Genomic DNA, 26,615 nt, shown 5'->3' on the forward strand with positions numbered 1-26,615 from the left:
TGATGCAGAAATATATACATTAGACATAAAAAAAACTGTTGCACAGTATTAAACAGGCATGAGAATGAGACATTCTGAAAACCCCTGAAAGTCAGTTGGGGGTCTGTAGTAAAATCAGGCCCATTAACAAATCAAGCCTTACTTTAGCAGCCAAGCAGCCGCTTGAAAAAAGTTAGAAATACTTCATTCAGATCGTCCTAAAAAATATTCAAATTTCAGGAAAAATCCTGAAAATTCTCATGCCTTATTAAATCCTGGAACAATCATTTCTTTAAAAAAGTTAATTAAGAACTTGTGTATTATTCAGTCTGCAAATTATATATCATTTCTAAGATGAACTCCTCTGGTTTAGCAGTCATGTCCACAAATAATTGGACAGCGACACAGTTGTAATTTTGCTTGTTTACACTGCCACGACGGAGTAGAAATGAAATGATCAAGATGTGACTGCAGTGTAGACTTTGTGCTTTCAATCCAATGGTTCAACAAAATGATCAAATTCACCATTGAGGAATAACAGCCATTTTTATACAAAGCCCCTCAATGTTCAGGTGCCAAAGCTAACAGGACAAACTAAACATATCATTGTTAATAGACGTCATCACTGTTGCAGATGGTTTTCTTTAGATAAGGAATGACTACATGAACATTTCCAAGTCACTGAATGTCTTGGACGTCCTTATATCAATCAAAAAGAGATACAAACTGTATGGTACTGTATGGAAAATTTGTCAGTAGGTACTTCTCAAAAATTGAGTGAAGGTACAAGAAGAAGACTGGTGAAGGAAGCCACCAAGACAACCATGACAGTGCTGAAGGAGTTCTGTGGATGCTATCACAGAGACTGGGCATAGAGCAAGTTTTGCTTGTTGAATCCCCAATCACAGCTTCTTGGTGGAGTGGAACAGAGAAGGATTTCCACATTAGGAAACATACAACATCTAGGAACAAGTCTCCCGTGTGTCTTCTAGCAAACTGCAGTTGAAGTTCCACACCTTTTAAACTAAAACATTCTCTCTATTCACATCCAGTGAATCAGCAAAATGTTTAGACTGTATTCACACATATAAACTGACCTTAAGTACTTCCATAGGGACCTGCATGCTTTGGTAATGCTGTGGTGTGCTAATGGCTGGGGTAGGTGCAGGTGGCCCAGCCATACGTTGCTGAATGTACTGCACTGCTCCATTCTGCTGCTGCTGCTGCTGCCGCTCACGCTGCTCCTCTTGCTGCAGCTGGTCTCGCATCAGCTGGAATCACACAATCATAGGGAAGCCGATTAAAACATCTGGGCCTTTAAAGTGATTATGATGTGTGACTACCTGGTGAATTTTGGAATTTTTTTTCTGACCCTTTTATTTATTTACGCAATGGCACAGAAAGCAGAGCGCTTGCTCATTGTTATTGGCTTTTTGTTGTGTGAACGCACAAAAATATAGTAAGTAAATGCTGATGACAAATGAAAGAAAAAAAACAACATTAAGTGTTTTAGTAAAGCTTTGGGTCACCACGTGCTGCCAGAACTGCTTCAGTGCACCTGTGCATTGATTCTATACATCACTGGAAAACTACTTGAACTATTTTTCCAAAAGGTATTCCATCATTTGGTGTGTTGATGATGGTGGTGAAGAGCGCCGTCAAGCATCAATATAAGGGCCCTGTCCCACTGGCGTTTAGGAGGATATGCGCATGAAATGAGGAGACAAAAGCTGAGCGTCCGCAATAAAGGTGGGCGGAAATGACAAATGTCCCGGGGTGGATCAGCGAATACATGAGGAAGAAAAGCGGATATAACAGGGAACAGAAGCGAAGGCGACCGCGGAGGCGCCCCCATGAGGGGCACAGCGGCCGTGAGGCACTCGCTTCATCCGTGCCCACTCTGTCTGCAATAGAGGATGATATTTTTCGTGAATTCCCGTGGGTCACGTGATTCCTGCGGGATTCCCGCGGGATGGGAGTCAAAATTTGATCAATCCCGTGATTGGGATGGGACGGGAATAAAAATTAACAGGAGCGGGCAGGAGCGGGAATGCCAAAAATAGATGATGATTTTCATCTATTTAATGCCGCGTTCACACCGGGCGCGATCAGACGCTACAAATTCGCGGGGGTCGCGTGGCGACGGACGCGCCTCCTTCACCCGGCGTGTCGCTCTGCTTTTGCTGTGAAAATTCACCCTGGTGCGTCATCAAATAGGAGGAGCTTCCATTCCGCTAGCCGGCTCCGGTTGTCAGTCAAGTTAACATGACAGACCTTGATCACACTGAGCGAGTTGTTGTGGAAAGCTCCCAATACAGAGAGTGTCATTATTTGCTGCAGGAGCTGAGTCTGGATGACGGCTGCTTTCAGTGGTCCTTCCGCCTTTGCAGGACCCAGTTTGAGGACCAACTGTCCCGTTCACGCGCGCACATGTAAACAATTAAAAAAAAAAAAAAGAAACTCCGCTGCTTGCTGCAGCTCACTCTTCCACCAAAAAACTCTGTCATAATTGTGTTTAGAAACCAGTCACCATTTGTTCTATTATACACCTGTGTAGTTAATAAGTAAAATAATCTCCATTCGCTTGCGCGCGCACGTAACATAAAAAGAAAAAGAAACTCCGCTCCTGCTGCTGTGGTGCTGCTGCTTGCTCCAAAAACTCTGTCATAATTGTGAAATAAAGGACAAAAGAGACATAAGTCCTGCTCACAGGCTGCTACCAGATACAGGACATGTTTACATCTTCAGTCAAACTCCAGACATCTCCACATCACTACATATTTAGTCCCTGATTGATCATCACGGCGCGAGACATACGGGAGTGGGATGGGAGTGGGACTGATTTTGAGTGGGAGCGGGATGGGATTGGGAGTCATCTTTACAGGAGTGGGACGGGATGGGATTTATTTTTTTACTCCAGTCCAGGATTGGGACAGGATGGGATTTTTTTTTCTGGGAGCGGGATGGGACGGGAGTGAAAATCCACTCCCGTGTCATGCTCTAGTCTGTATGCGCGACATACAATTTGCGACCGTGATGTGGCCGTGCTGGGCACGCGTCATATCTGTTTTGCACGCTGTCCCGGTCCGCCACCAAGCCGCGCCAACCCGTCGGTTGCGGATATCAGCGGATGACAGGGGATATGCGGAGCGTTGGTTGTGTATGTCCTGCGCATGTCTTCAGTATATGTTCAGGCAGTGATGCGGATCTCATCCGCAGCAGGATTTTTGAGCCGCTCAAAAATCCTGCTGCGGACATGCGTGCCTCTGCGGATGATCACGGACGTGTTCGGATGGCGGCCGACTCACACAGGAATGTTACACGGTTATTGCGGTTGTTTGGCGGATGTGGGCCACTTTTGTGCGCATTCCATCCGCAAATCCTCCTAAACGCCAGTGGGACAGGGCCCTAAAGTAGGTGTTCAACTGAGTTGAAGTTTGATGACTGCGAAGGCCACAGTATATGATTTACATCATTTTCATACTTTTCAAACCATTTGATAACCCTGTTGTGCCCTGTGGATGAGTGGAGCATTCTGTGTTTCTCCACTCATTTTAGGTTTTTACCATCATTTGATATATGACTGTATATTACAATATGTACGGCCCAAATAGCCTGGTGAGTTCCCAAGCAGGAAAAATAGTTCCTGAATTCAGAAGTCGTTCAAAAAATGGAATATACTACTGTGCAAAACATTTATACAACATAGAATTTTGATGTATTTTTTCCCCCAGAAAACCCTTGGATTGACTGATCAGTATCTTCCTCTTTAGTATCACAATAAATAGATTACAGACCATTTCAGACGTATTATTATACATATTATGAATATTTTCTATTTGTGCAATGACAAGAATATTTTCATTTGTTGAAAGATAGAATGTTCCATCCAACTGTTATATATGACACCTAAATCAATCACAGTCAAGATGCTATAGATACATGCCATATGCTATAGGTAGTGTCCTCGTATCATGGACACATTTTTATGAAAAGATAGTGAAGTTGTTCAATGGACCAAAATGTATGGAACCAAAATGAATGGTAGTAGGAACCAAATTCCACAAAAAACGCTGCACTATTTTCTGTGAAGCGATTCTTATAACAGCCATTTATACAATCAAACTGTACACAAGTGTCTGAAATCCTGGGAATTGCTTTGACACTGAAATTAAAGAACTGGGTCCACATTCGTAAAATTTCAAAAGGGTTCCCTCAGAGAGTTCCTCACTTATCTTATAAAGGTTGTGATTCGCTGTCCATAAAGAAAAAAAAACAAAACAAAATACGCACATAAAAGTACTCTTAAACATGACATATTATAAGCCTTTACTTGGAAATAACATTTTGCCTATTTTCACTTAGCTGCATGCACATTTATGCTATATTTTATTTACAGTGCATATGGACATTATTCACAGTGCTTCACTTTTCCCATATTTTGTTATGTTTTGGAGTAAATTTATTTTTTCCCCTGAAAATTCTAATCACAACAACCCATAATAACAACATGAAAAAAGTGTTTTGTTTTTGTTGCAAATTTCTTAAAAATAATTTTTAAAAAAGGAATCACTTGTACATAAGTATTCACACCCTTTGCTCAATACATTGTTGATGCACCTTTGGCAGCAATTACAACCTCAAGTCTTCTTGAATATGATGCCACAAGCTTTGTGCACCTATCTGGGGGCAGTTTTGCTCATTCCTCTTTGCAGCACCTCTCAAGCTCCATTAAGTTGGATGGGGAGTGTCGGTGCACAACCATTTCCAGATCTCGCCAGATATATTCAGTCAGATTCGCATCTAGGCTCTGGCTGGGCCACTCAAGGACATTCACAGAGTTGTCCTGAAGCCACTCCTTTGATATCTTGACTGTGTGCTTTGGGTCATTGTCCTGCTGAAAAATGAACCGTCACCCCAGTCTGAGGTCAAGAGTGCTCTGGAGCAGGTTTTCATCCAGGATGTCTCTGTACATTGCTGCATTCATCTTTGCCTCAATCCTGAGTAGTCTCCCAGTTCCTGGTGCTGAAAAACATCCCCACAGCATGATGTTGCCACCACCATGCTTCACTGTAAGGATGGTGTCTGGTTTCCTCCAAACATGACACCTGTCATTCACACCAAAGAATTCAATCTTTGTCTCATCAAACCAGAGAATTTTGTTTCTCATGGTCTCAGAGTCCTTCACGTGCTTTTTGGCAAACTCCAGGTGGGCTACCATGTGCCTTTTACTAAGGAGTGGCTTCCATCAGGCCACACTACCATACAGGCCTGATTGGTGGATTGCTGCAGAGATGGTTGTCCGTCTGGAAGGTTCTCCTCTCTCCACAGAGGAATCCTGCAGCTTTGACAGAGTGACCATCGGGTTCTTGGTCACCTCCCTGGCTAAGGCCCTTCTCGCCTAATCGTTCAATTTAGACGGGCAGCCAGCTCTAGGAAGAGTCCCGGTGGAGCCAAACTTCTTTCATTTACAGATGATGGAGGCCACTATGCTCATTTAGACCTTTAACCCTATTCAGGACCTTTGGGGTCCATTGGACCCCATGGCAATTGCTTTCTCCATATTGTGCTCACTAAAGTCCTGAATAGGGTTGAAGCAGCAGAAATGTTTCTGTACCCTTCCCCAGATTTGTGCCTCAAGACAATCCTGTCTCGGAGGTCTACCAACAATTCCTTTGACTTCATGCTTGGTTTGTGCTCTGATGTGCACTGTCAACTGTGGGACCTTATATGTAGACAGGTGTGTGTCTTTCCAAATCATGAGGTGGACTCCAATTACGCTGTAGAAACATCTCAGTGGATACAGGATGCACCTGAGCTCAATTCTGAACTTCATGGCAAAGGCTGTGAATACTTATGTACATGAGATTTCTTACTTTATTTTTAATAAATTGACAAAAAAAAAAAAAAAGACAAAAATCTAAAAACTTTTTTCACATTATCATTCTGGGGTATTGTGTGAAGAATTTTGAGGAAAAAAAATTTAATCAATTTTGGAAAAAGGTTGTAACATAACAAAATGTAAAAAAAAGTGAAGCACTGTGAAAACTTTCCAGATGCACTGCACATTTTATTTACCATGCGAATAATTTAATGTTGACATTTGATACTAATAATAAAAAACCTTTATGCTGTGTTGCCTCTTTCTATTTACATTAATGCCTTCATTGTCTGAAAACCTGCTATGTTCATAAACGTCTTTTTCTGAACCTGCATGGTCTCAATGTCCAGTGGAAGAAAAATGAACCGACACAATATGAGGTGCTGAAAGTACTGTAGTTAACCTGTGCATCGGCAAAACAGCAAACGGTATTATTTTCACTGGTGTGTGTGTGTGTCTACTGACAAGACAAATCAAAAACTCCTGGAAGAACTTCCTTCAAACTTGGTGGGAATATTACTTGGATAGATATCTAGAGGTGATTACATTTTGGAGTACTTTCATCAAGATAAGTTCATTCCACATGGGAAAATTTGAAAAGGTTAAAGGTCAAGGTCATAGAAAATGTGGTAAAAACACTTTTTTTGTACATCGCAAAATGCTGGATTGCATTAAGATTAAGGCATTAAGGTTCTGTTATTAACCTATAAAATTATTCATGGACTAGTACCTCCCTAATTAGCTGACTGAATTACCTATGTACTGGCCCGTGCTCTGCGTTCTAGGGCGCAGGACTACTTTGTGTCCCTAAGGTGAATAAAAAGTCTGCAGACCAGAGAGCACCTGTGGCCTGCTTTTCGTGCGCCTGTTTTGTGGAAGGATCTCCCATCTATTCTCTCCCTCGCATGGCTAGCATACAGTGCTGGTATAGTATACTTCCTATCCTGTTACTTCATTTTATTAGCAACAGAACAGGTCTCAGCCTCACTTCATCATTATTACTTTGCTGTGGAAATGAATGTCTATTGTGTCGGTGCACAACCATTTCCAGATCTCGCCAGATATATTCAGTCAGATTCGCATCTAGGCTCTGGCTGGGCCACTCAAGGACATTCACAGAGTTGTCCTGAAGCCACTCCTTTGATATCTTGACTGTGTGCTTTGGGTCATTGTCCTGCTGAAAAATGAACCGTCACCCCAGTCTGAGGTCAAGAGTGCTGTTCGTTTGCGTGCACACACACACAGACAGGAACGTCTGTTCTTGTGTGTTTTTACGCCGCAGTTCTTTGGGTCATCAGACACTTTGCTGTTTGATAAAGACATTAATCTGTATTGATTGACTGACTGCTAATTCTATTTTATCTGGACATGAGGAAAAGCTCAAAATATTAACACGACGATCGCTCTTTTAAAGAATGCTTTAAGTCTGACCCGACTCGTTTCTCAATGCGTACTGAAAGTAATCAAGCAAGTAATCAAGCTCTGTTAGGAAGTTTCCACCTTCCTCATTTTTTAAAACAAAAAAGGCAGTTTAATGGTGTGTTTCTCATTTCAAGTGTAAAGAAAATTTGTGGCTGTGAATCATGATTTTTTTTTCTTCCCCTCTATATAAGTCACACCAGACTACAACCCCTGGCAATAATTATGGAATCACCGGCCTCAAAGGATGCTTATTCAGTTGTTTAATTTTGTAGAAAAAAAGCAGATCACAGACATGACACAAAACTAAAGTCATTTCAAATGGCAACTTTCTGGCTTTAAGAAACACTATAAGAAATCAGGAAAAATAATTGTGGCAGTCAGTAACGGTTTCTTTTTAGACCAAGCAGAGGGAAAAAATATGGACTCACTCAATTCTGAGGAATAAATTATGGAATCACCCTGTAAATTTTCATCCCCAAAACTAACACCTGCATCAAATCAGATCTGCTCATTAGTCTGCATCTAAAAAGGAGTGATCACACCTTGGAGAGCTGTTGCACCAAGTGGACTGACATGAATCATGGCTCCAACACGAGAGATGTCAATTGAAACAAAGGAGAGTATTATCAAACTCTTAAAAGAGGGTAAATCATCACGCAATGTTGCAAAAGATGTTGGTTGTTCACAGTCAGCTGTGTCTAAACTCTGGACCAAATACAAACAACATGGGAAGGTTGTTAAAGGCAAACATACTGGTAGACCAAGGAAGACATCAAAGCGTCAAGACAGAAAAGGCAATATGTCTCAAAAATAGAAAATGCACAACAAAACAAATGAGGAACGGATGGGAGGAAACTGGAGTCAACGTCTGTGACCGAACTGTAAGAGACCGCCTAAAGGAAATGGGATTTACATACAGAAAAGCTAAACAAAAGCCATCAATAACACCTAAACAGAAAAAAACAAGGTTACAATGGGTTAAGGAAAAGCAATCGTGGACTGTGGATGACTGGATGAAAGTCATATTCAGTGATGAATCTCGAATCTGCATTGGGCAAGGTGATGATGCTGGAACTTTTGTTTGGTGCCATTCCAATGAGATTTATAAAGATGACTGCCTGAAGAGAACATGTAAATTTCCACAGTCATTGATGATATGGGGCTGCATGTCAGGTAAAGGCACTGGGGAGATGGCTGTCATTACATCATCAATAAATGCACAAGTTTACGTTGACATTTTGGACACTTTTCTTATCCCATCAATTGAAAGGATGTTTGGGGATGATGAAATCATTTTTCAAGATGATAATGCATCTTGCCATAGAGCAAAAACTGTGAAAACATTCCATGCAAAAAGACACATAGGGTCAATGTCATGGCCTGCAAATAGTCCGGATCTTAATCCAATTGAAGATCTTTGGTGGAAGTTGAAGAAAATGGTCCATGACAAGACTCCAACCTGCAAAGCTGATCTGGCAACAGCAATCAGAGAAAGTTGGAGCCAGATTGATGAAGAGTACTGTTTGTCACTCATTAAGTCCATGCCTCAGAGACTGCAAGCTGTTATAAAAACCAGAGGTGGTGCAACAAAATACTAGTGATGTGTTGGAGCGTTCTTCTGTTTTTCATGATTCCATAATTTTTTCCTCAGAATTGAGTGATTCCATATTTTTTTCCCTCTGCTTGGTCTAAAAAAGTAACGTTACTGACTGCCACAATTTTTTTTTCTGATTTCTTATAATGTTTCTTAAAGCCAGAAAGTTGCCATTTGAAATGACTTTAGTTTTGTGTCATGTCTGTGATCTGCTTTTTTTCTACAAAATTAAATAACTGAATGAACATCCTCCGAGGCCGGTGATTCCATAATTTTTGCCAGGGGTTGTATAAATTGCAGGACGTCTCAAACTAGTCACAAAATGGACTTGTGCTCCAGAAAATATGGTACAAACATTATGTGTTTTAGTTGGCAGAATGTAGCTGTACTTTTACCTGCATCCGCAAGCCAATGCGAGAAGCCATTGCTGGGGGCCGAGGGGGCAGGGGAGGGCGAGCCGATGTCAATGCACCGCAGTCCAGCCCGAGAGGTGGAGGAAACTGTGACATAACACAGAAATGAAAAAGGAAAGAAATGTAAAAGGAAGAAATGAAAAGAGGAAAAACATTTTATAATGGATCGTGCAAATTCACAAAAATTAAAAGTAATGGATACAGAAACAATATCAAAAGCTGAACACAGTATCCTTCTACCTAAAAATGTGCATGTGGTCTCAGTATTTCAACCTTCAGAGACATGGTCTCTTGTTCTTGTTATTGTTTGGACTCATGATGAGGAGAGGAAGAGAAATAACACACCTTTAAATTTGCCAACTGAAACACATCTTTGTGGTCAGCTGTTCTTTATATTCATATGTATTTATACTTCTATTGTTATCTATTACTGCAAGTTTAGCTGTTGATTTTCTTTTGTTTTTTCTTGTTTCATTATAAACAATCATGAAAAGACAAATTAGGTTCATATTAATAAGGATGCTACATGCACTTATTTAACTGTTATACCAATGAAGTCATCTTTATGTATACAATATACCACCTATATTACAGAACCATGTGATGCGGGGGCATCCCACCATGTTTGGTCATGAAATCCTGCTTGCACTGAACTCATCACACATTCCTTTACAATGAACCAAATAAGATATAAATACAAAAATATTTTGATAAGTTGTAGCAGTTTGAAAAGACCATTGACGGACCTTAGAAAACTCCTAAACCCTGCATTCAATATTTGAAGTAAGCTAAGCTAAACATAACCCTAACCCATCTCTTTGTACAGATATAATACTGATTTTCACTCAACCCTGTGTGAGGCAGCAAATAAAACATCTCCTTTTGGAGCTATTCAACATATAGGAACCACTGAACATAAGAAATTGTTATCCATCTATCCGAAGGCCTCTACATAAGCAAATATTGAACATAACAACTGGAAAAAAGTTACTTACTTACCATATACTATACAAATTCAACAACTGTAAAACCCAGCAATTTTACTACCTATGAAGTTACAGTGGTAATGTTTTCAGACCTGCAGTCAGTTTGGGGGGGGAGCAGAGAGAGAGAGAGAAAGAGCGAGAAAGAGCAGTAACGTGGGAACCATTAGACTTTTGAGAACCAAACTTTACAGGTATGTGCTTTGGCATAATATCTCAGAGCAGTTTGAAGTAGAAGATCATAGGTCAAAGTCAAGGTCAAGGTTGTGGCTGTTGAAGTAATTGCCCAGTTACACGGCACACGAGGATTCCTGAACGAAGGGGAAAAAAGTCACAATTCGTTGAGAAAAGGTGGACGAAACAGCTTTATCACCGAATAGCCTGCGAAGCAAGAGCGCAAAAGGGACAAAAGAGGAACTAAACAAAACCGAAGCTCACGATCTTGACGCTTTAAACAAAACGCGCCTGGAGCCACTGCTGGAGCAGTGTGTGTCTGCATCTCTGAGTTCCAGGACTCGGTGCTGGGACGGAGCTCATAGCACCTGAGTCCTGGAGAAACTGCAAACAGAAGCTGTGGAGATCTGTGTGCATGTCGGTGGACCCACCTGCTCTGGTTCCTCGTCCAGAACAAAAGAGGGATCATCTCCTCCATCATCAGAATCCTTACTGTTTGATGACACACTGAGCGTTCCCTCTTGCTCCAGTTAAAAAAAAAAAAAAAACTTCTGTTGTGCTGTGGTCACTGCTGTATCACTGTATTATGTTACTAAGCCATATAAATTGATTTATAACAGAAAACTGTCAAAACAGGCAATAAATATAAGTGTAAAGATGATTGAATATATTAGAGCAGTAAATTGATCAGTCCGCGTGAACGCTGCATATTGACTCCCCATGTGCGGTTGGTTATTCCATCAGCTGCCACTGATCCACAACGTGAATTCCGTCTTCCAGAACAGCTCTTTATATAATCATTTGAATCATCTACCTGTTGCCACATGTACATAAGGGCTGGATTGTCATTCCTACACTCATATTGTTATATGTAATAAAAAAATAATAAGCGCAAGCAGGAGATGCAGCTCTCGCTGCCACTGTGTTCAAGCACTGTCAGAAATTACCCAACTTTTTTGTTGTTTCAAATTCAGCAGTTGCTTGTGGCAAAATAACTAATTGTATTCACACAAAAGATTAATTCTGACCTATGTAAGGTGCCTGAGCCCAGTGAAGCTGACCCCCCACCCAGATTAAAAAATCCAAGCAAACAGGCTGAGTTTGCCCTGTAATATCCGACAGTACATGAACGCAGTAGCAGTGATCACAAACCGGCTTCTGCACTGTGTGAAAACATTCAGCTGGTCGAACGAAGTCAAACTAAACAATAATGTTATAAAAACTAAACAAACGATTAAAAAACATCAAGAACGACAGCAAAATGAAACACAGACGAATTGAGGTTTTCGTTGCCCTTCGTTTAAATTTTTCAACAGTTTAAAAATCCTGACAAAGTGCCAGCTGCAGGATCGAAGCTGCGTGAAGGTTAAACGATGTCAACAAAAGTCCAGATTTCTTGTTTTGTTATGTCTTCGTTGCCCTTCGTTAAGTGCCGTGTGACTGGGCCATTACATCCTAAACCAGATTCTCAACAAGGGGTACCGTTGTGGTCATACGTTTCCATACATCTTTATTTAAAAAATAAATTAGCACACACATTTTCATTCATTTTGGATTGTCTGAAATCAACGACAGCCGATATTGTACTTTTGTGTGCACATTTCTTTGAATTGATGAGCTTAGAATCTGCAGTCATTTAGAAATGGCTGCAAGAGATGTTCCTGACTTCTGTAAATGTGTGTATTGGTCATTGGTCATATTACAGATGTACAGTGCTCAAAAGTGTACATACCCTGGCAGAATTTTTGATTTTTTTTTTTTTTTTTTACCATTTTTCAGAGAATGTGAATGATAACACAAAAACTTATTTTTCCACTCATGATTAGTGGTTGGGTGAAACCATTTATTGCCAAACAACTGTGTTTACTCTTTTCATCATAATGACATCACAGAAACTACCCAAATAACCCTGATCAACAGTTTATATACCCCTGTTCTTAATAACATATCAATGACAGCTTCGAGTCTTTTGTGGACGAGGCTCTCTGATGGTAAAAGTGCCACTGAATGTGTCTTGGACTTAATTTACATCAATTACGAAGAAATACAAACAGTATGGCACTCTATGGTAAATCTGCATGGAGTAGACAGTTCTCAAAAACTGAGTGACTTAGCAAGAAGGAGAAGAGTGAGGAAAGCCACCAAGACACCCAGACAACCCGGAATAAGTTATAGGCTTATGTGACTGGGATTGGAGAAATTGTGCACAGTGCAAGCTTTGCATTTTGCTTCACCACTCTTAAGCCCAGGTTACACATAGACGGTTTTGTCGGCGGGTAGTATGTAGACCGAAGTTCATGGTAGTTCCGGCTGTTTTCGCGGTGGAAAGGGGCGGAGCATTTCGCCGGCATTTTGAGCGCGTACTAGCCACAAATACGCACATAAAACGCCGCTAAATCTGCCGAATAAAGCAGCGTTTTAACACCGTAGCATCCGGCACACGTCAGGCAACGGGGGTTAATACCCAGTTCTATCCATTACAATCGCAGGTTAAGACGTGCGTGAGAACGGCGGTGTTCTACTGCCGCCGATAATGCCCTGTGTACCGCTGGATTTATCCAGGCAAATCCTGCGTTACTCCAGGAACTTTTGCATATAGGCACCGCCCCCAGAGTATAATAGGCTGAAGCAGCTGTCACTGCAGGGGAAGGGAGCTCATCTCTCAGCCTTTTCTTCTCCTTTCCTTTTCCCCTCCTCAACGTGTTGCTCGTCTCCATTACAGGGCTACCCTCTGCTTCTGAACCAGACCTCTTGGTAAGTCCTTGCCGCTGCCAATTTTCTTTTAGGAGGCATATTGGAGCTTCTCTGCAAAAATATCTGGAGCTGGCCGTGAGTGAGAGGCCTGCATGCAGCGCGCTAGCGTTTTTATATTGACCGCTGCCTATCGGCCGTTTGGAACGCCATTAACCGGGAGGTGGCATTTAGAACGGTGTACTGTCCGCTAGCGCCGCCGTTTTGTCTGCCTCTGTCGCCGGTTAAAACGCCTTACATAAAACATAGTCATTAAAATCAACAATGAAAAGAAACTACATAAAAACCAAAATAAAAAATATTGTAACATTAATATAAAAATAAAGGAAAACAGTACCAACCATCAGTGACTGTAAGCAGCTTAGAACATATATAAAGATGTCATATCTACTCTCATTGTTTGAAGACGGGGTGTTGTGGTTAAAAAAGATCTCTTGTGGGCTATGGAGTCCACAGTAACCGTGAGGAGGTCATGTGTGAGTCATGTGTTGGTGTTATGAGGTCATCTTGTATCATGTGGACTAACGATGGGGAATACACACCTATTTTACAAAGTCATCCTGTTTACTTTCATATACAAACGCGCCTACTCCCACACTATGAGAAAGGAGTCACAGGTCTGATGGTTCCCCTTTTGTAATAACATGCAGTTATTTCCTGTAAATCTAAGGTCTTAACATCTCTGGGGAACGACTGAAGCCAGTTACTACTGCTGTCTCAGTTGTCAACACACAGTAAAGGCTGCAATGAACTGATTATTTTCGTGACAAACTAGCTATCTAATATCTGAATGCATTAATCAACTGCTTTTCATCAAGTATTCAGCTTTTATCTTGTTGTCTCATGTCAGTAACGGGCACATATTAGCGAAAGGCCCTTACTGATTTACAGCTTAAAAAATTAAAGTTTTATTATATAAATTTTGAGGGGGTTAAAAATAAAGTAGGAATAACCTCTCACACATTTAATTTATTCCATTCCAAGTTTATCTCAAAAAGGATTTACACTCTATTTAAGAAATTCACCTTTTTTGTTTAGTTTTACTAGCTAGGTAGTATTTCAGATAAACAGAAAAATACATAAGTTTTAATATGAAAAAAAATAAGTCTGTACTGTTACTGTAGCTGAACACATGCTGGTGATATTGTGACACTGCACACGTGATGCAGTGACTTTTGCTAGTAAGCAGCTATATATATATACTCGTATATGTGGTTGAATGGCGCATGAAGCAGGAATCGTATGCAAAACATGTAAAATCGTAGCTGCTTCGAACACCTCGTACACCTGTTGCTACAACTATTTTCGCACACCAGCGGCTGAAAGACAGAGTGTGCGCTGTGAGAGCCCATCGAACCCTCTCACAGCAGGTGTCAGCCAAATTCCTGCTGACACACACCAACATGTAACACCGCTCGTTTGGCACTTAGGAAATGTATGGCCATTCACACTATCATCACAAAAACAGTCAGCAGATGATCACTGTAGAGCTGGATGTGAAATTTGTTTAATGCCCTCATGAGTGTGGAGTTGCAAAAAGCCACACACATGGAGAATGTTTCTCGCACGTGTGCGCGTGTGTCACGCATAAAATGCTTATATGTATGTACAGATCTGATCACATGGGGCCGAACAGCAAGGTCTGATCACACGCAGCATGGGGAGGGGTCTGTCAGCTGATCACAGCACACTGACAGCTGGATGACGGCTCAGTGCACACATTACAAACACAGAAACCCCCACCAGGACAGATATATAAATAATTACGACAATACCTACATACACAATTACATAACAAATAATGAAAATGAGTGTCCACATAACACAGAGAGTGACACATTGGTCTGGGCACTTAGCAGACAGGGTGGCGTGTCCGCTCACAGCTGCGGCTGTAAAGATCTCTGCTCCTGGACGGCCCAGCTTGAGAACACGTTCTGTGTTTGGAAGGACATGAACTTACAACATTCCTCCATGAGGCGCGTGTCTCTGCCTGCTGTCCTCACGTGGAAATATATAAAACATCTTTCGCCTTTGCACCAGGATGCAGCAGCCATACAAAGCACCTCCTTCATGTCCTTGTTGATTTCAGGCATTTTTCCGCACTGATTACAGGCCCCCCCACTCTGCCAAAACTGGGGTTAGCTCATCAGGGGCTCAATCTTGATTAGCCAAGCACAACTGAGTTATGGAGTTAGCGTTTGAGAGCAATGAGAGATGAAAAATATGTAGGACAGGGTTCCCTGAGGATAAGGGTTGGAAACCACTGGTTGAGCATTTACTGATGTATCGAGATTTGAGGTGAGGGATAAATTTAATAAACTGATTTAAACTGATCTTTGCAGAATCAATGCATGCCATAATTGCAGCATTTGAGAAACTGAGTGTCAGGGCTTGCAAATGTCCTGGATCAAGACTAAGATCCAGGCTTTTGATGGCTTCCTGGATATGGCCATGTGATGCTTTTCTTTGGGAATAATCAAGCAGAGAGGTACGTCAGTGTTGAGGACCCAGATGGCTGGAAAATTCCTTGGGGATGCCCACATTTGAAGTGACTGGGGTAGATAGATGGTTATTTTCCTGAAGTGAGAATGGACCAGTTGTCTGCATAGATGGTTGCCAACCAGGGCCGAAAAGGTTCCGTAGTGTGGTGGATATAGCGACAGACCTGAGCTGAATTGTCTGAACCACACTCACTTTTCATTACCTCCAGCTCCTGTCACACCGGCATGTTTTCGGATACAACATGTTTGCCTTTGTTTGTAGCTTTGTATACTGTTCCCACACTTGGGTGGACCTACACTTTATGGCCACCAACATTTTCTTTAGGCTGGCCTTTTGTGTACTTTACACAGCCTCATGATCTTTGGATACAGCGCTCCTCTGACTGAAATACAACAGCACTGCCTGACTTTTAAATAACTTTATTATTATTATTATTGTTGTTGTTGTTGTTTTAATAGTTTCAGCTGCAAGTGACAAGTACGTCAGACTCTAAACAACCAATCATAAATCTCTCATGAGAAGTATTGTCTCTATATGGTCATAAAAAGAGAGAATTAGACAGACAAAGTGATAGAAAAGCTCATTGTGTGTGAGGTACAATAAGAAGGGCAGCTCCTATTGAGGAGGACTGAAGCCGCCTGTTGTCCAAAATGTACATTTCAGCAACTGAGGGAGCAAACACTGCCCTCTTTGTGCCCACTGCATGGTCCACATGATAAATACACACTTATGCAGAAATAGACACACACTCACATGCTACTGTATGTACAGGAATGACTATTTCATACAGTTCCAAATTCACCACTGAATTAAAGTAAAATGCTGTAATGTTTTTTAAAGAAAGACACTTTTAAGACCAGTGATGAAATTGAGAAAACTTCTACTTTTCCTGTTCTGACATGTGAAGTCCTGTTGAAATACATGTATAAAAAAAAAGTAGGGCTGTGGAGTAACAAAGCTGTTGGACTTTCCCCAGAAGACTGAAAACAGGTCTGGCACTTTCTTCTATTAATGGTGTTCAAATAGCTGTAACAGAGGTGTAGTCTCTTTAAAGGTATTTGCCTAGACTAACATGCACACATGCTAAATACACACATCCACAGAACTTCGCACTGTGCAAAGACTAATACCCCCGTCACACATAGCCGGAATCACGCAGAGTGGCATCAGAATTATGAAGCGGCGCACATCCGAAAAGTGTCGGATTTCAGTTCCAAAACGTTCTGACAGCCATCTGCGGAAGTCGACACAGTTGATCAAAATCAGCCGCTGGCCCCGAGTGTGATGCACATGTTCAAAACCCTCCGGGCGCCGTTGAGATGGGACACCTATCCGATGGCGGTCCATCTGCAATCTGAGCACCATCTGACTGCAATTTACATATTCTGATGGTGCCAAAACAGGATCCGAAATAATTTGAGGGCATATGAGGGAACCTCAAGATGGATCTGGCACGGCAAAGGCTGCCAGTATGACCTGCACGTGCCATGTATAATAATGTCCACTCTCCCCCCACCCCCGGGGGCACAAAGGAACTGTTGAAATGTATGTGGCACACTTCATCATGATAATAATTATGAATTATTATCATGTACAGGGAATGTGAACAGCGGCTATCAAACCAAAAGCACTGTGCACACAGAAGGCACGCCGCCGCAAATCTGAACAAGCCGTTATATCCACAATAGACCTTACGGTACAGATATTTGTCCATTCCTTGTGGACCAGGAGTGTTTCACAGTGCGGAGGTGGAGCAGAAACCGGCAGCCTGTGGTTAAAATCATCTCACCAAAAATAAAAATTAATTCTTATGTGATAATCCAACCTTCGCGGTGTCCAGAGGTGTGTTGTGCAACTGAAGTGAGCAAAAAAGAAAAAAGAAATTAAAGTCAGACGCAGGGGACAGCATGGCCCAACTGCCAGCAAACTTTCAGTGAAGCTGTCCAGTGGCACTAAGCGTGCGCACTCTTAGTGACTCATATAAGCATATACACACACACACACACACACACACACACACACACACACACACACACACACACACACACACACACACACACACACACACAGAGCTGTGATAATTGCAGCCCCACCCGTGTGCGCGGAGCACACCTGGGCCACGCACACACACGCGCTGTGCACTCACGCACACATGAGGAACACAGTGCTCCAGTTCTGTGCTTGCCATCCAGACGTTTGGATATCGGGCAGTGCAGCGCCTTTTATTGCCGTTTGACGGCAGTCTGTGTCATCTAAACTGTTGTCTACATACGCTTTGGAAGCCATCGTGCAGGTGTGGATGAGGTACTCGGCATGCGTTCTGACACGGCTGACCACGCCTCTTTTCCTCCCGAATGCATCAGATTATGGCAAGATTTGCCATGTCGGCATTGTGTCTCCACATTCTTACTATGTGTGACGGGGGCTTAACAAATGTGATGATTACGAACTCAATAGGGTTGGTAGAAATACCATGCACAGTGACATCCACTGCTATATGCTTCATCCAATACCCACACAATTGGACCACTGTAAACAATTCCATAAGCATGACACACAGTCACGTATCTATATTTCCGCAGTTTAGCATTGTGGCGAGCATGTAGTTTGAATAATCAACAGCCAGTTTGTGCTGAGATGGATTCCTGGTGCTGCAGGCACTGTGGCAATTCGTCAGAAAACAAAACTAGGAAAAAGACAGAGCGCATACCTCTGCCAAGGTGCAACAGTCCTCTGTTTGTCTGGGTTTAAGTGTAGGTATGGGTGCTGTTTTGCCAGAGTACAAATAAATGCAAATAAATTGGAGACATTTAATATTAAGTCCCATAGTTACTCTATATAACATTTATTCTTGAGTTACCCATTTGCTTTTGTTAAATTACCTGCAACCAATCAGTAACTTTAATAAGTATGAAACCAAGTGCATTAACCACTTGGCCACCACCCCTGCTATAGTTACCCCAAGTTATTCAGTTATATTTACTTTTAAGTTACTGCTTTTCTCAATGGTTGTATGCAAGAGCTGCCCCTTAATCTGGATCTGTCCTAAAATTTAATCAACTCTTCCATATCCTAAAACCAACCTAACAAATAATTGTCACTGAAATCTTCTCATGTTTTTCTGAGATATTCTGTTGATAAACAGAAATATAATCCAACTACAATGAAAACATAACCTCCTTGGCAGTGGAAACAATATTAAGGACAGTGGTAGTTACCTTACCATCCACATGAGATGATGCATTACAGATCAGAAAATACTACACACTACTCTGCCTTTGGAGGGCTACACATGTAGATGGCCCAAAGATAGGTTCAAAATGTCAGTTGGGGCAAATTTTTCATAACCAAATGAAACTTTCCAAAACATGAGTAATAAGAATCCTCCAAAACTGACACACACACGCTGGCAAGACATCACTTCCTGATCTTCTGTAATGACACACTGCTACCAGGCAGTGTGGAGTTCCACGGGAAGCCTTCCCATGTTCGGCTATCCACTAGGCTCAGGAGGCATCTGTGACGCAGTCACAGTACACTGCAGCCATTGTGTGTCCAGTGCTGTGATGTCACAGCCTTTTCACTTCAAAAACCCAATAGCAGTGGGAGGATGCAGAGTGGAGGAAGCCAAGGTCAGAGGTCAATTTTGGATTGTTCCACAGATTCGTCACAAACATCTATGCCAAGAATAAACACACAATACACAAAGGTGTGTAGAATATAGTATATGTTAAATATTTTGGCACATGTAACAGCAGCCCCAGGAAGCTGCAATTAGAAACAAGGCTTAAAAAGCAACTACACAGACCTGTCTGACTGCTTTGCTTTGCATGTTAAAAAAAGATCAAATAAATGGTTCACTGGTGGTAAAATTTCAGACCTGCACATGCTGTAGTTTATATAGACTTTTGTATAGAAATTTCACAGATCCACTCACTAACTCCATTAATCCCATGCTTGCCCTGCTAACTGAAAGAAAGAAAGAAAAAGTCTTACTACACATGCAAAGAGCAAGACAGATGTGCACACAGTCAACACACTACACTTGGGGGCAGTGTGGGGCCATGGTACCTGTGCTCAGGAGCATGACATCAATTTGTGGAAGTGTATATTTTTAGAAGTGACAGCAAAATGTCAAGGAGGCCTTCTTAAACACACACAGGCGTCATTTCATAAGAAAGCATGTGCAAAAATGTGAACACAAGCCCATTAAAACTCAAAGACACTTCAGAGGCCGACCGACTAAAATGGTTTATGGGGCAACCAAGTACAAAATTAAAAAAAAAAAGACTAAAAGGTATTTCTGAACATATTTCTGAACTTTCTGAGTTCTGCAAACCCAAAATAGAAACAAAACCTCAAAAACCTCTCAAGTCAACAACACAAAGTGACATGTCAAGGTGAACTCTGACAAATATTGTTTCAGGGACTTGAATATATTGAATCTCCTCCATCTTTCCACATATGCTTTATTCACTCATCTTGACAGATATACAGATAGATATATCTATAAATCTATCTATACCTATATTATATAGAGAGCTGAAAGGGAGAAAATCATAAAAAACCAAGACCTTAAAAATGACCTACAAACAACATGGTTATTGAAAGAAATAGATATCATACCAGTTGTGGTGACAGTAACAGGGCTTATGAAGAAGAACCTGATGAAATACCTCAAGGCAATCCCTGGTCACCCAAGTGCCCATGAGGTGCAGATATCTGAAATTAAGGGAATGGTGACCATCTTGAAGAGAACCCTCGGATACAATGCCAGTAATATTTAGGGATGCAACTGTAGGGCCCAGGTTTTGGGCCCATTGCACTCGGTAAAAAAATAAATCTAAGAGAAATAAAATAAAGGCAAAATATAGACTTAAAAAAAAGGTTAGAAATGAAGCAAAATGCACATGAGCCATCTAGCTTCAGATAAATCATAGCCCATGCTCCTGGTAGTTAATCTTTTAAATTCATATTCTAATCCAATTACATTTGTTCCACAAATCTGATTGGTTAATCATGTGAGATTTCAGACCATAAAGTAACGCGTTGACAGTGGCAAAATATTTGACCGTTTCAAATTTATGTATTACTCCACGCCCTGACCACGTTGCTCCGCATTTGTCAATAATGGAGCTGTCAGATGAGAGCAAGAGAAACAAGCGCAGTGACAACGATGCCAAAATGCGTGGTTTTAAGGTACCATATGAAAGCATTGATGTGGATTCTGATACAGAATTACTCAATGCAGTTAACGAGATGGAGATATCTGTGGGTCTGCTCACAGAATTTCCAGTTTGGCATGAAGACGCTGAATTACTCAATGCAGTTAACGAGATGGAGATATCTGTGGGTCTGCTCACAGAATTTCCAGTTTGGCATGAAGACGCTTTTGCTACGGTAAGCTTTGACGACCAGTGGTGGGCACAGCTAACCAAAAAGTTAGCTTCGATAACCATTAATCCAATAACTGAAAAGTTATTTTATGACGCTAAACTGATAAACTTCTTAAAAATGTATCTTTATTACAGATAACCAGTAACTGATAACTTTTAGTATTGATTCAGACGCGGCCACACCAGATTACACTGTCAGCTTCTGATAAACCAGTTTCACTTTCACTTTTCGCTGCTGGATAAATTCAAGGATCACAAACATAAAAGAATGCACGAAAAATGAATGAATAAAAAAAATAAAACCCCAAACACTGTCATCATCTTTCAAAAGCAGCAAAACACAGTATTAGAAGTCACAGTTTATCTCGTTATTAGATACATCATAATTTATGAACTAAAAAGCTGCTGCTTTTTTCACATGCTTTGAACCCTGTATTTCAGTCAGGGTTAAACAACTGAAATACGTCCATTAATGCATTGATTGGCAGAGTAAAATAAATTTAGTAAATATAAATTCTTACCTGTTAGTTTCAGTGGGATTCATCTGAATAAATACTCCACATAAAGCATCCTTTTTTTTTATATCCAAAACAGTGTCTAAACGTGAAGAAAAGTCCCTCTGTACCCAGCTGCGCTGTGAAATCTCCTCTCCCCCACTGAGTCTTGGCGGTTAAATTACAGCCACAAAGAAAAAAATAAAATAATGTTAAAATTAGTCCGTTTTGTTTTTGTGTCAAGTGGACTCACTCGCTGTAACGTCCAAAGTGAACCTGAACTACACTACCCACAATGCTCCCTGCGTCGACCGGCAAGTCACGTTTTGCGTTTAATAATGACGTCATCAGCAAGAGACAGGCAGCCAGTCTGCTACAAACACACAACAGACGGACTAAAATGTTTGATTTTAGGGTTTACAAACGTTTTTGACCATTAACGTTTGCTCACTTTACCAGCAAAAAAAAAAGTTATCGAACTGAAAGTTATCAGAACTAAATTTAGCGGAAGATAATTGGTCCGATGATGGTTTTAAAACTTATCTGAAAAGATAATCAGCTAGCAAAAATGTTAGCTTCGATTATCTGTTATCGGATTAGCTGAACTGTCCCCACCACTGTTGACAACCGAATTACATACAGAAAAATAAACCGTGCAAATGATGGAACTGAATTAGAATGAGAATAACCCCATTGTGCCTGATGATTTGCGGACGTTAATGCTGGATTACTGTCGCAAATATCCGTTTTACCAGTGATGCATTAGCAGAGCCAGCAAAACTCAATTTGTGACCGTAAAATCCAACATTAATGTCTGCAAATTATCAGACACAACAGGGTTATTCCCTAATTAAAGCAAGACAAGTTAAAACTGGAACAAGTTAAAAAAGAAAAAAAGAGAGAGAGAGAGAGAGAGAGATAATAACTGTATGGGGGATTTTTTCATAATTTATCAGTTTAAGATATTTTAAGCCGTGAGTTAGGCCAAGTCTGGAAGCATGCTTCACCACATCCACAACACCGCTTTGGGTTCTGGACAGCAACCACCCAGGCAGACAACCGGTCCATTCCCACATCTCTGAAATAACCATCTATCTGCAGGCAGGTGAAATGTGGGTGTCCCCTTGGCCTTCTGCTGCTACTGGGATCCTCAACACTCCTTTAAGCCATGAAATTTCAATTCAATTTTCAATTTATTTCATTTTATATAGCGCCACATCACAACAAAGCTGCCTCAAGGCGCTTCACACAATAAGGTCTAATCTTACCAACCCCTAGAGCAAGCACACAGGCAACAGTGGTAAGGAAAAACTCCCTCTGATGATACTGAGGAAGAGGGGTGACCCACTGCTTAGACCACTCGAACAGTTACAAAGTTTTACAAAGCTGAAGAACAGAAAACAGGAAATCAAAACAACATCTGCTGCATCAGCTTCAGGCAGAACATCTCGCGGTCAGTCCAGCGTCCCATTGTCCGCAGACACCAATCCCATGCAGAATCAGTTGGCCAGAAAAACCACACCTAAAGTATAATTTATCAGCAGTAAATCAATAGGAAAGCAGAGAAAATACTAAGGTTACAGCTGGCCGCTAGCCCTAAGTTTCACTAACAGACCCAGAATTTAAATAAAGTTGAGGCTGAGACCTCTTCTGTTACTAATAAAATAACTTTAAAAAGATAGAAAGCATAGTTCCATACTATTACAGTATGCTAGCCATACTAGAAGGAGAATAAATGAGTCTTAAGTCTGGACTTGAATGTCTCTACAGAATCTGTTTTATCTCCATAGGGAGATCATTCCAGAGAACAGTTCCACGATAAGAGAAGGAAATTATGAATAACCAGGGGTGGTGTGACTGAGTGACAGGTAGTGTGTGTCATCTGAGCCTTTCCCATAGCCTCGATACCATAGACAAATCTCTGAGATAATAGGACTTACTGCGAGGTTAATAGGCCACCACAGTCTCGTTTAAACCCTGCGAGATATTGCGGGACTTAACCACTTATGGGGACAGCTGGTCCCATTGTGCAAAATATACACAGCATAACTTCTCATGGAAAAATGGTGTACTGTTTTGTTTTCGGCTTCAATCACCGAAGCAGTCGCGAAAACTGTTTTCTTTTGTTGTTGTTGTTGTTGTTCCCAGCGGGGAAGAGAAGATGAGGCAAATGTGAGAGGTTGTGTCAGTAAGTGTTAGCCTAGACAGCTAACCAGAGTAGCTGTGTTACCTCACCTGCAAAACTGCCTTGACATGTTTGTGCTCCGGGTCATAAACACACCGCAACACATGTCCACTTTCCCACCACAGCGTCACTTTTTCTTTGTATTTTCACTTTGTTGGCATGTAATTTGCCCAAAAACTCAGAGAAAATGCTGTGTTTTTCCCCAGAAATAGAGAAATTATGCCATATGAATCATATTTTACCCCCTTAGTGCCTGCCCTCAAACAAGACTGCACTGCCCAATTGTACTAACAGACCATCGAAGAAGTTTGCGCCTCAGTATTTTCGTTGAGTGAAATTTTTGTGTTATTTAATTTGTATGTTAGCCAATAGAAAGCGCATATCTGCGCGACGCCATGTTAAGAGCCCCGACAGCACTGACTCACAATGAACATATTAATACATAAAGAGGTGGAGTGTGGATGGCTCAGTGTGTGATGAAAGAAGCCTGAACGTGCCCCTCTTTGGGCCCAAATCAGCTAACAGGCTAGCTCAGTTTCAGTGTTTATTAAATAATATTTCTGGGAACTGCCCACTGATTTTTCTAAGAAGTTGCTTTGGTGTGGACATGAAAACTTATGAGCAGTGTTGCCACAGTTACTTTGAAAAAGTAACTTAGTTACTTTACTGATTACTCAATTGTAAAAGTAACTTAGTTACTTTACTGATTACTCAATTGTAAAAGTAACTAAGTTAGATTACTAGTTACTTTTTTAGTTACTTTTCCCAGCTGCCGACAACAACCCTCTGCCACCTCAACATGACAATGATACCTGTTTTGCCAAAACTCACTTTATAGTCACCCTTTCTTGACTTCAATGAAAATAAATACTTGTTTTATAAAAAGTAAAATAAAGATGTCTTTCTTGACCTCATATTTAACTGTTGACAGCACTGTAACAGTAAAACTTGCAATTTCGAGCCTACATTGTTTATAAAGGTAACTATTAAATTCTAACATTTTTCTAACATTTAAATTCTCTCTAAACATTTTACTTGTCGAAATTATTATTATTTTAAGCAATATTAGTTGTAGTAAAAAACGGCTTCAAAATTGCACCTTTAATCTAGGGGTGTTGTGGGGGGGCACATCCTTGCCCCACGCCCCCATTCCATCTAGATTCGCTCCTGCTTTGGCGTTTGAGCACAAAGAATGGATAACATTTATTTATGCAGAAAACATGACCAGATTTACAGGTAAGAAAGTTTTATTGCGTTTTCACATCATGTGGTCCTCAGAAAGAGAGTTTAGGTGCATTTGAGTGGAAAATAGTGTTAGTTGTTGACGCGTCGCGGAGGATCAGCTGTTTTTAATGAGACGATACAGAGCGGCTCAGCTCAGAATTCTAAATAAAGAAGGAAAAAAAGTATAAAAATGTCTTTGTAAAGTTCAGTGCAGGTGTGCTGATCACCGCGCTTTAAGAGGTGAGGACGAGTCGAGCAGCTGCAAAAAACTGCGGATTAAAAGCTCACAGCTCGCTTAAAGTGGGCAGTTCAGTCGAACCCCGACCTCCTGCCCATAGACCAAGTTTAATGCTGTTATCGACCCACAATGAAAAATAATAGTAACGCACAGTGACATGGAGAAGTAACTTTAATCTGATTACTGATTTGGAAAGATTAACGCGTTAGATTACTCGTTACTAAAAAAAGTGGTCAGATTAGAGTAACGCGTTACTAAGTAACGCGTTACCGGCATCACTGCTTATGAGTGGCTTATTTTCTCAATAAACTGAGTAAGTGGACATAACGGATGAAGCTACCGATGGCGGCTAACAGTGCTAACTAACATTGTTAGTATACAACATCAAATAAGATGAGAGTTTCACTAAGTGCAAATATTGCGGCAGAAATGTCTTAGAAGATCTGATAGGACGTTTCACCACACAAGCCATATTATACCAGGTGTTTGTAATCAAACAGCCCAAACATACAGACACAGCCCTCCACAACAGCTACCAGCTACACTGAGAGGACACGAGTTACGGTCGGACGCCACAAGAGGTGGAGTCGCAGAGCTCATCCACTGTCACTCAAAGCAACGACGCCCCCAATTATACAGAACTTTATGGCTTAAAACGCCTTAAACTAAGAAGTCAGAAAAAAATCATCACCCATACAGCTGTGTTGGAGGAGGAAACTATTTATAGACACCAAAACCGTTTTTTTTTTTGTTTTGTTTTTTTACCAGGCTGTAAACATGTTTATCTCTGCTCTAAAGCTGGACATTTTAACACAGAGGCCTATAGGGATGTGCTCTATTTTGGAGCCAGCCTCAATCAGCCATTCAAGGAACTGCAATATTTTGGACTTCCAGGAAGGCTTCATCAAAGCTTACCACTTGGCTGGGGAGAGTGAGTTAGAGCCCAGTGAGGGACGAAGCAACACACACACACACACACACACACACACACACACACACACACACACACACACACACACACACACACACACACACACACACACACACACACACACAGAGTCTTGCCCACGTCCCACCACCCATTTATGGGTTTGCCAGAACTTAAGCAGTGTCAATATGGCGACAACCAGACCCACGCTTTTGGAGCTTCAAAACCGCTCTTTAAAAAAAAATCTAAGCCGACGTAACAGAGGATTGTCCAGTGCACGTACAGTCGGTGGTTCCAAACCTGTGTTTCTTACAGCAGTCAGGTGACACAGTTTCTGTGTGGATTAAAGACTGTCCTTTGGTCCGTGGGAAAATGTTTAAATGATGACACCATTAATCGTAATGGTCCAAACATGGCGCTGCTCTCTGCACTTCATCACTCTCTCAGTCAA

At 41.2% G+C, this 26,615-nt stretch overlaps 1 protein-coding gene across 4 annotated transcripts in view; it reads right to left on the reverse strand.

The window, feature by feature from the left end:
• tfeb (transcription factor EB) overlaps nt 1-26,615 on the reverse strand; it is an 89,732-nt gene that overhangs the window by 28,147 nt on the left and 34,970 nt on the right. For all 4 annotated transcript variants that reach the window (XM_034166930.1, XM_034166932.1, XM_034166931.1 and 1 more), the window contains exons 2-3: nt 9,272-9,376; nt 1,077-1,250 (exon numbers count right to left, since the gene is read on the reverse strand). In XM_034166930.1, the coding sequence (XP_034022821.1) occupies nt 1,077-1,250; nt 9,272-9,301 (204 nt within the window). In that variant the 5' untranslated portion in view covers nt 9,302-9,376. The remainder of the gene's footprint in view (nt 1-1,076; nt 1,251-9,271; nt 9,377-26,615) is intronic.

Source organism: Thalassophryne amazonica, chromosome 3, assembly GCF_902500255.1.
Source record: "Thalassophryne amazonica chromosome 3, fThaAma1.1, whole genome shotgun sequence".
NCBI lineage: Eukaryota > Metazoa > Chordata > Actinopteri > Batrachoidiformes > Batrachoididae > Thalassophryne > Thalassophryne amazonica.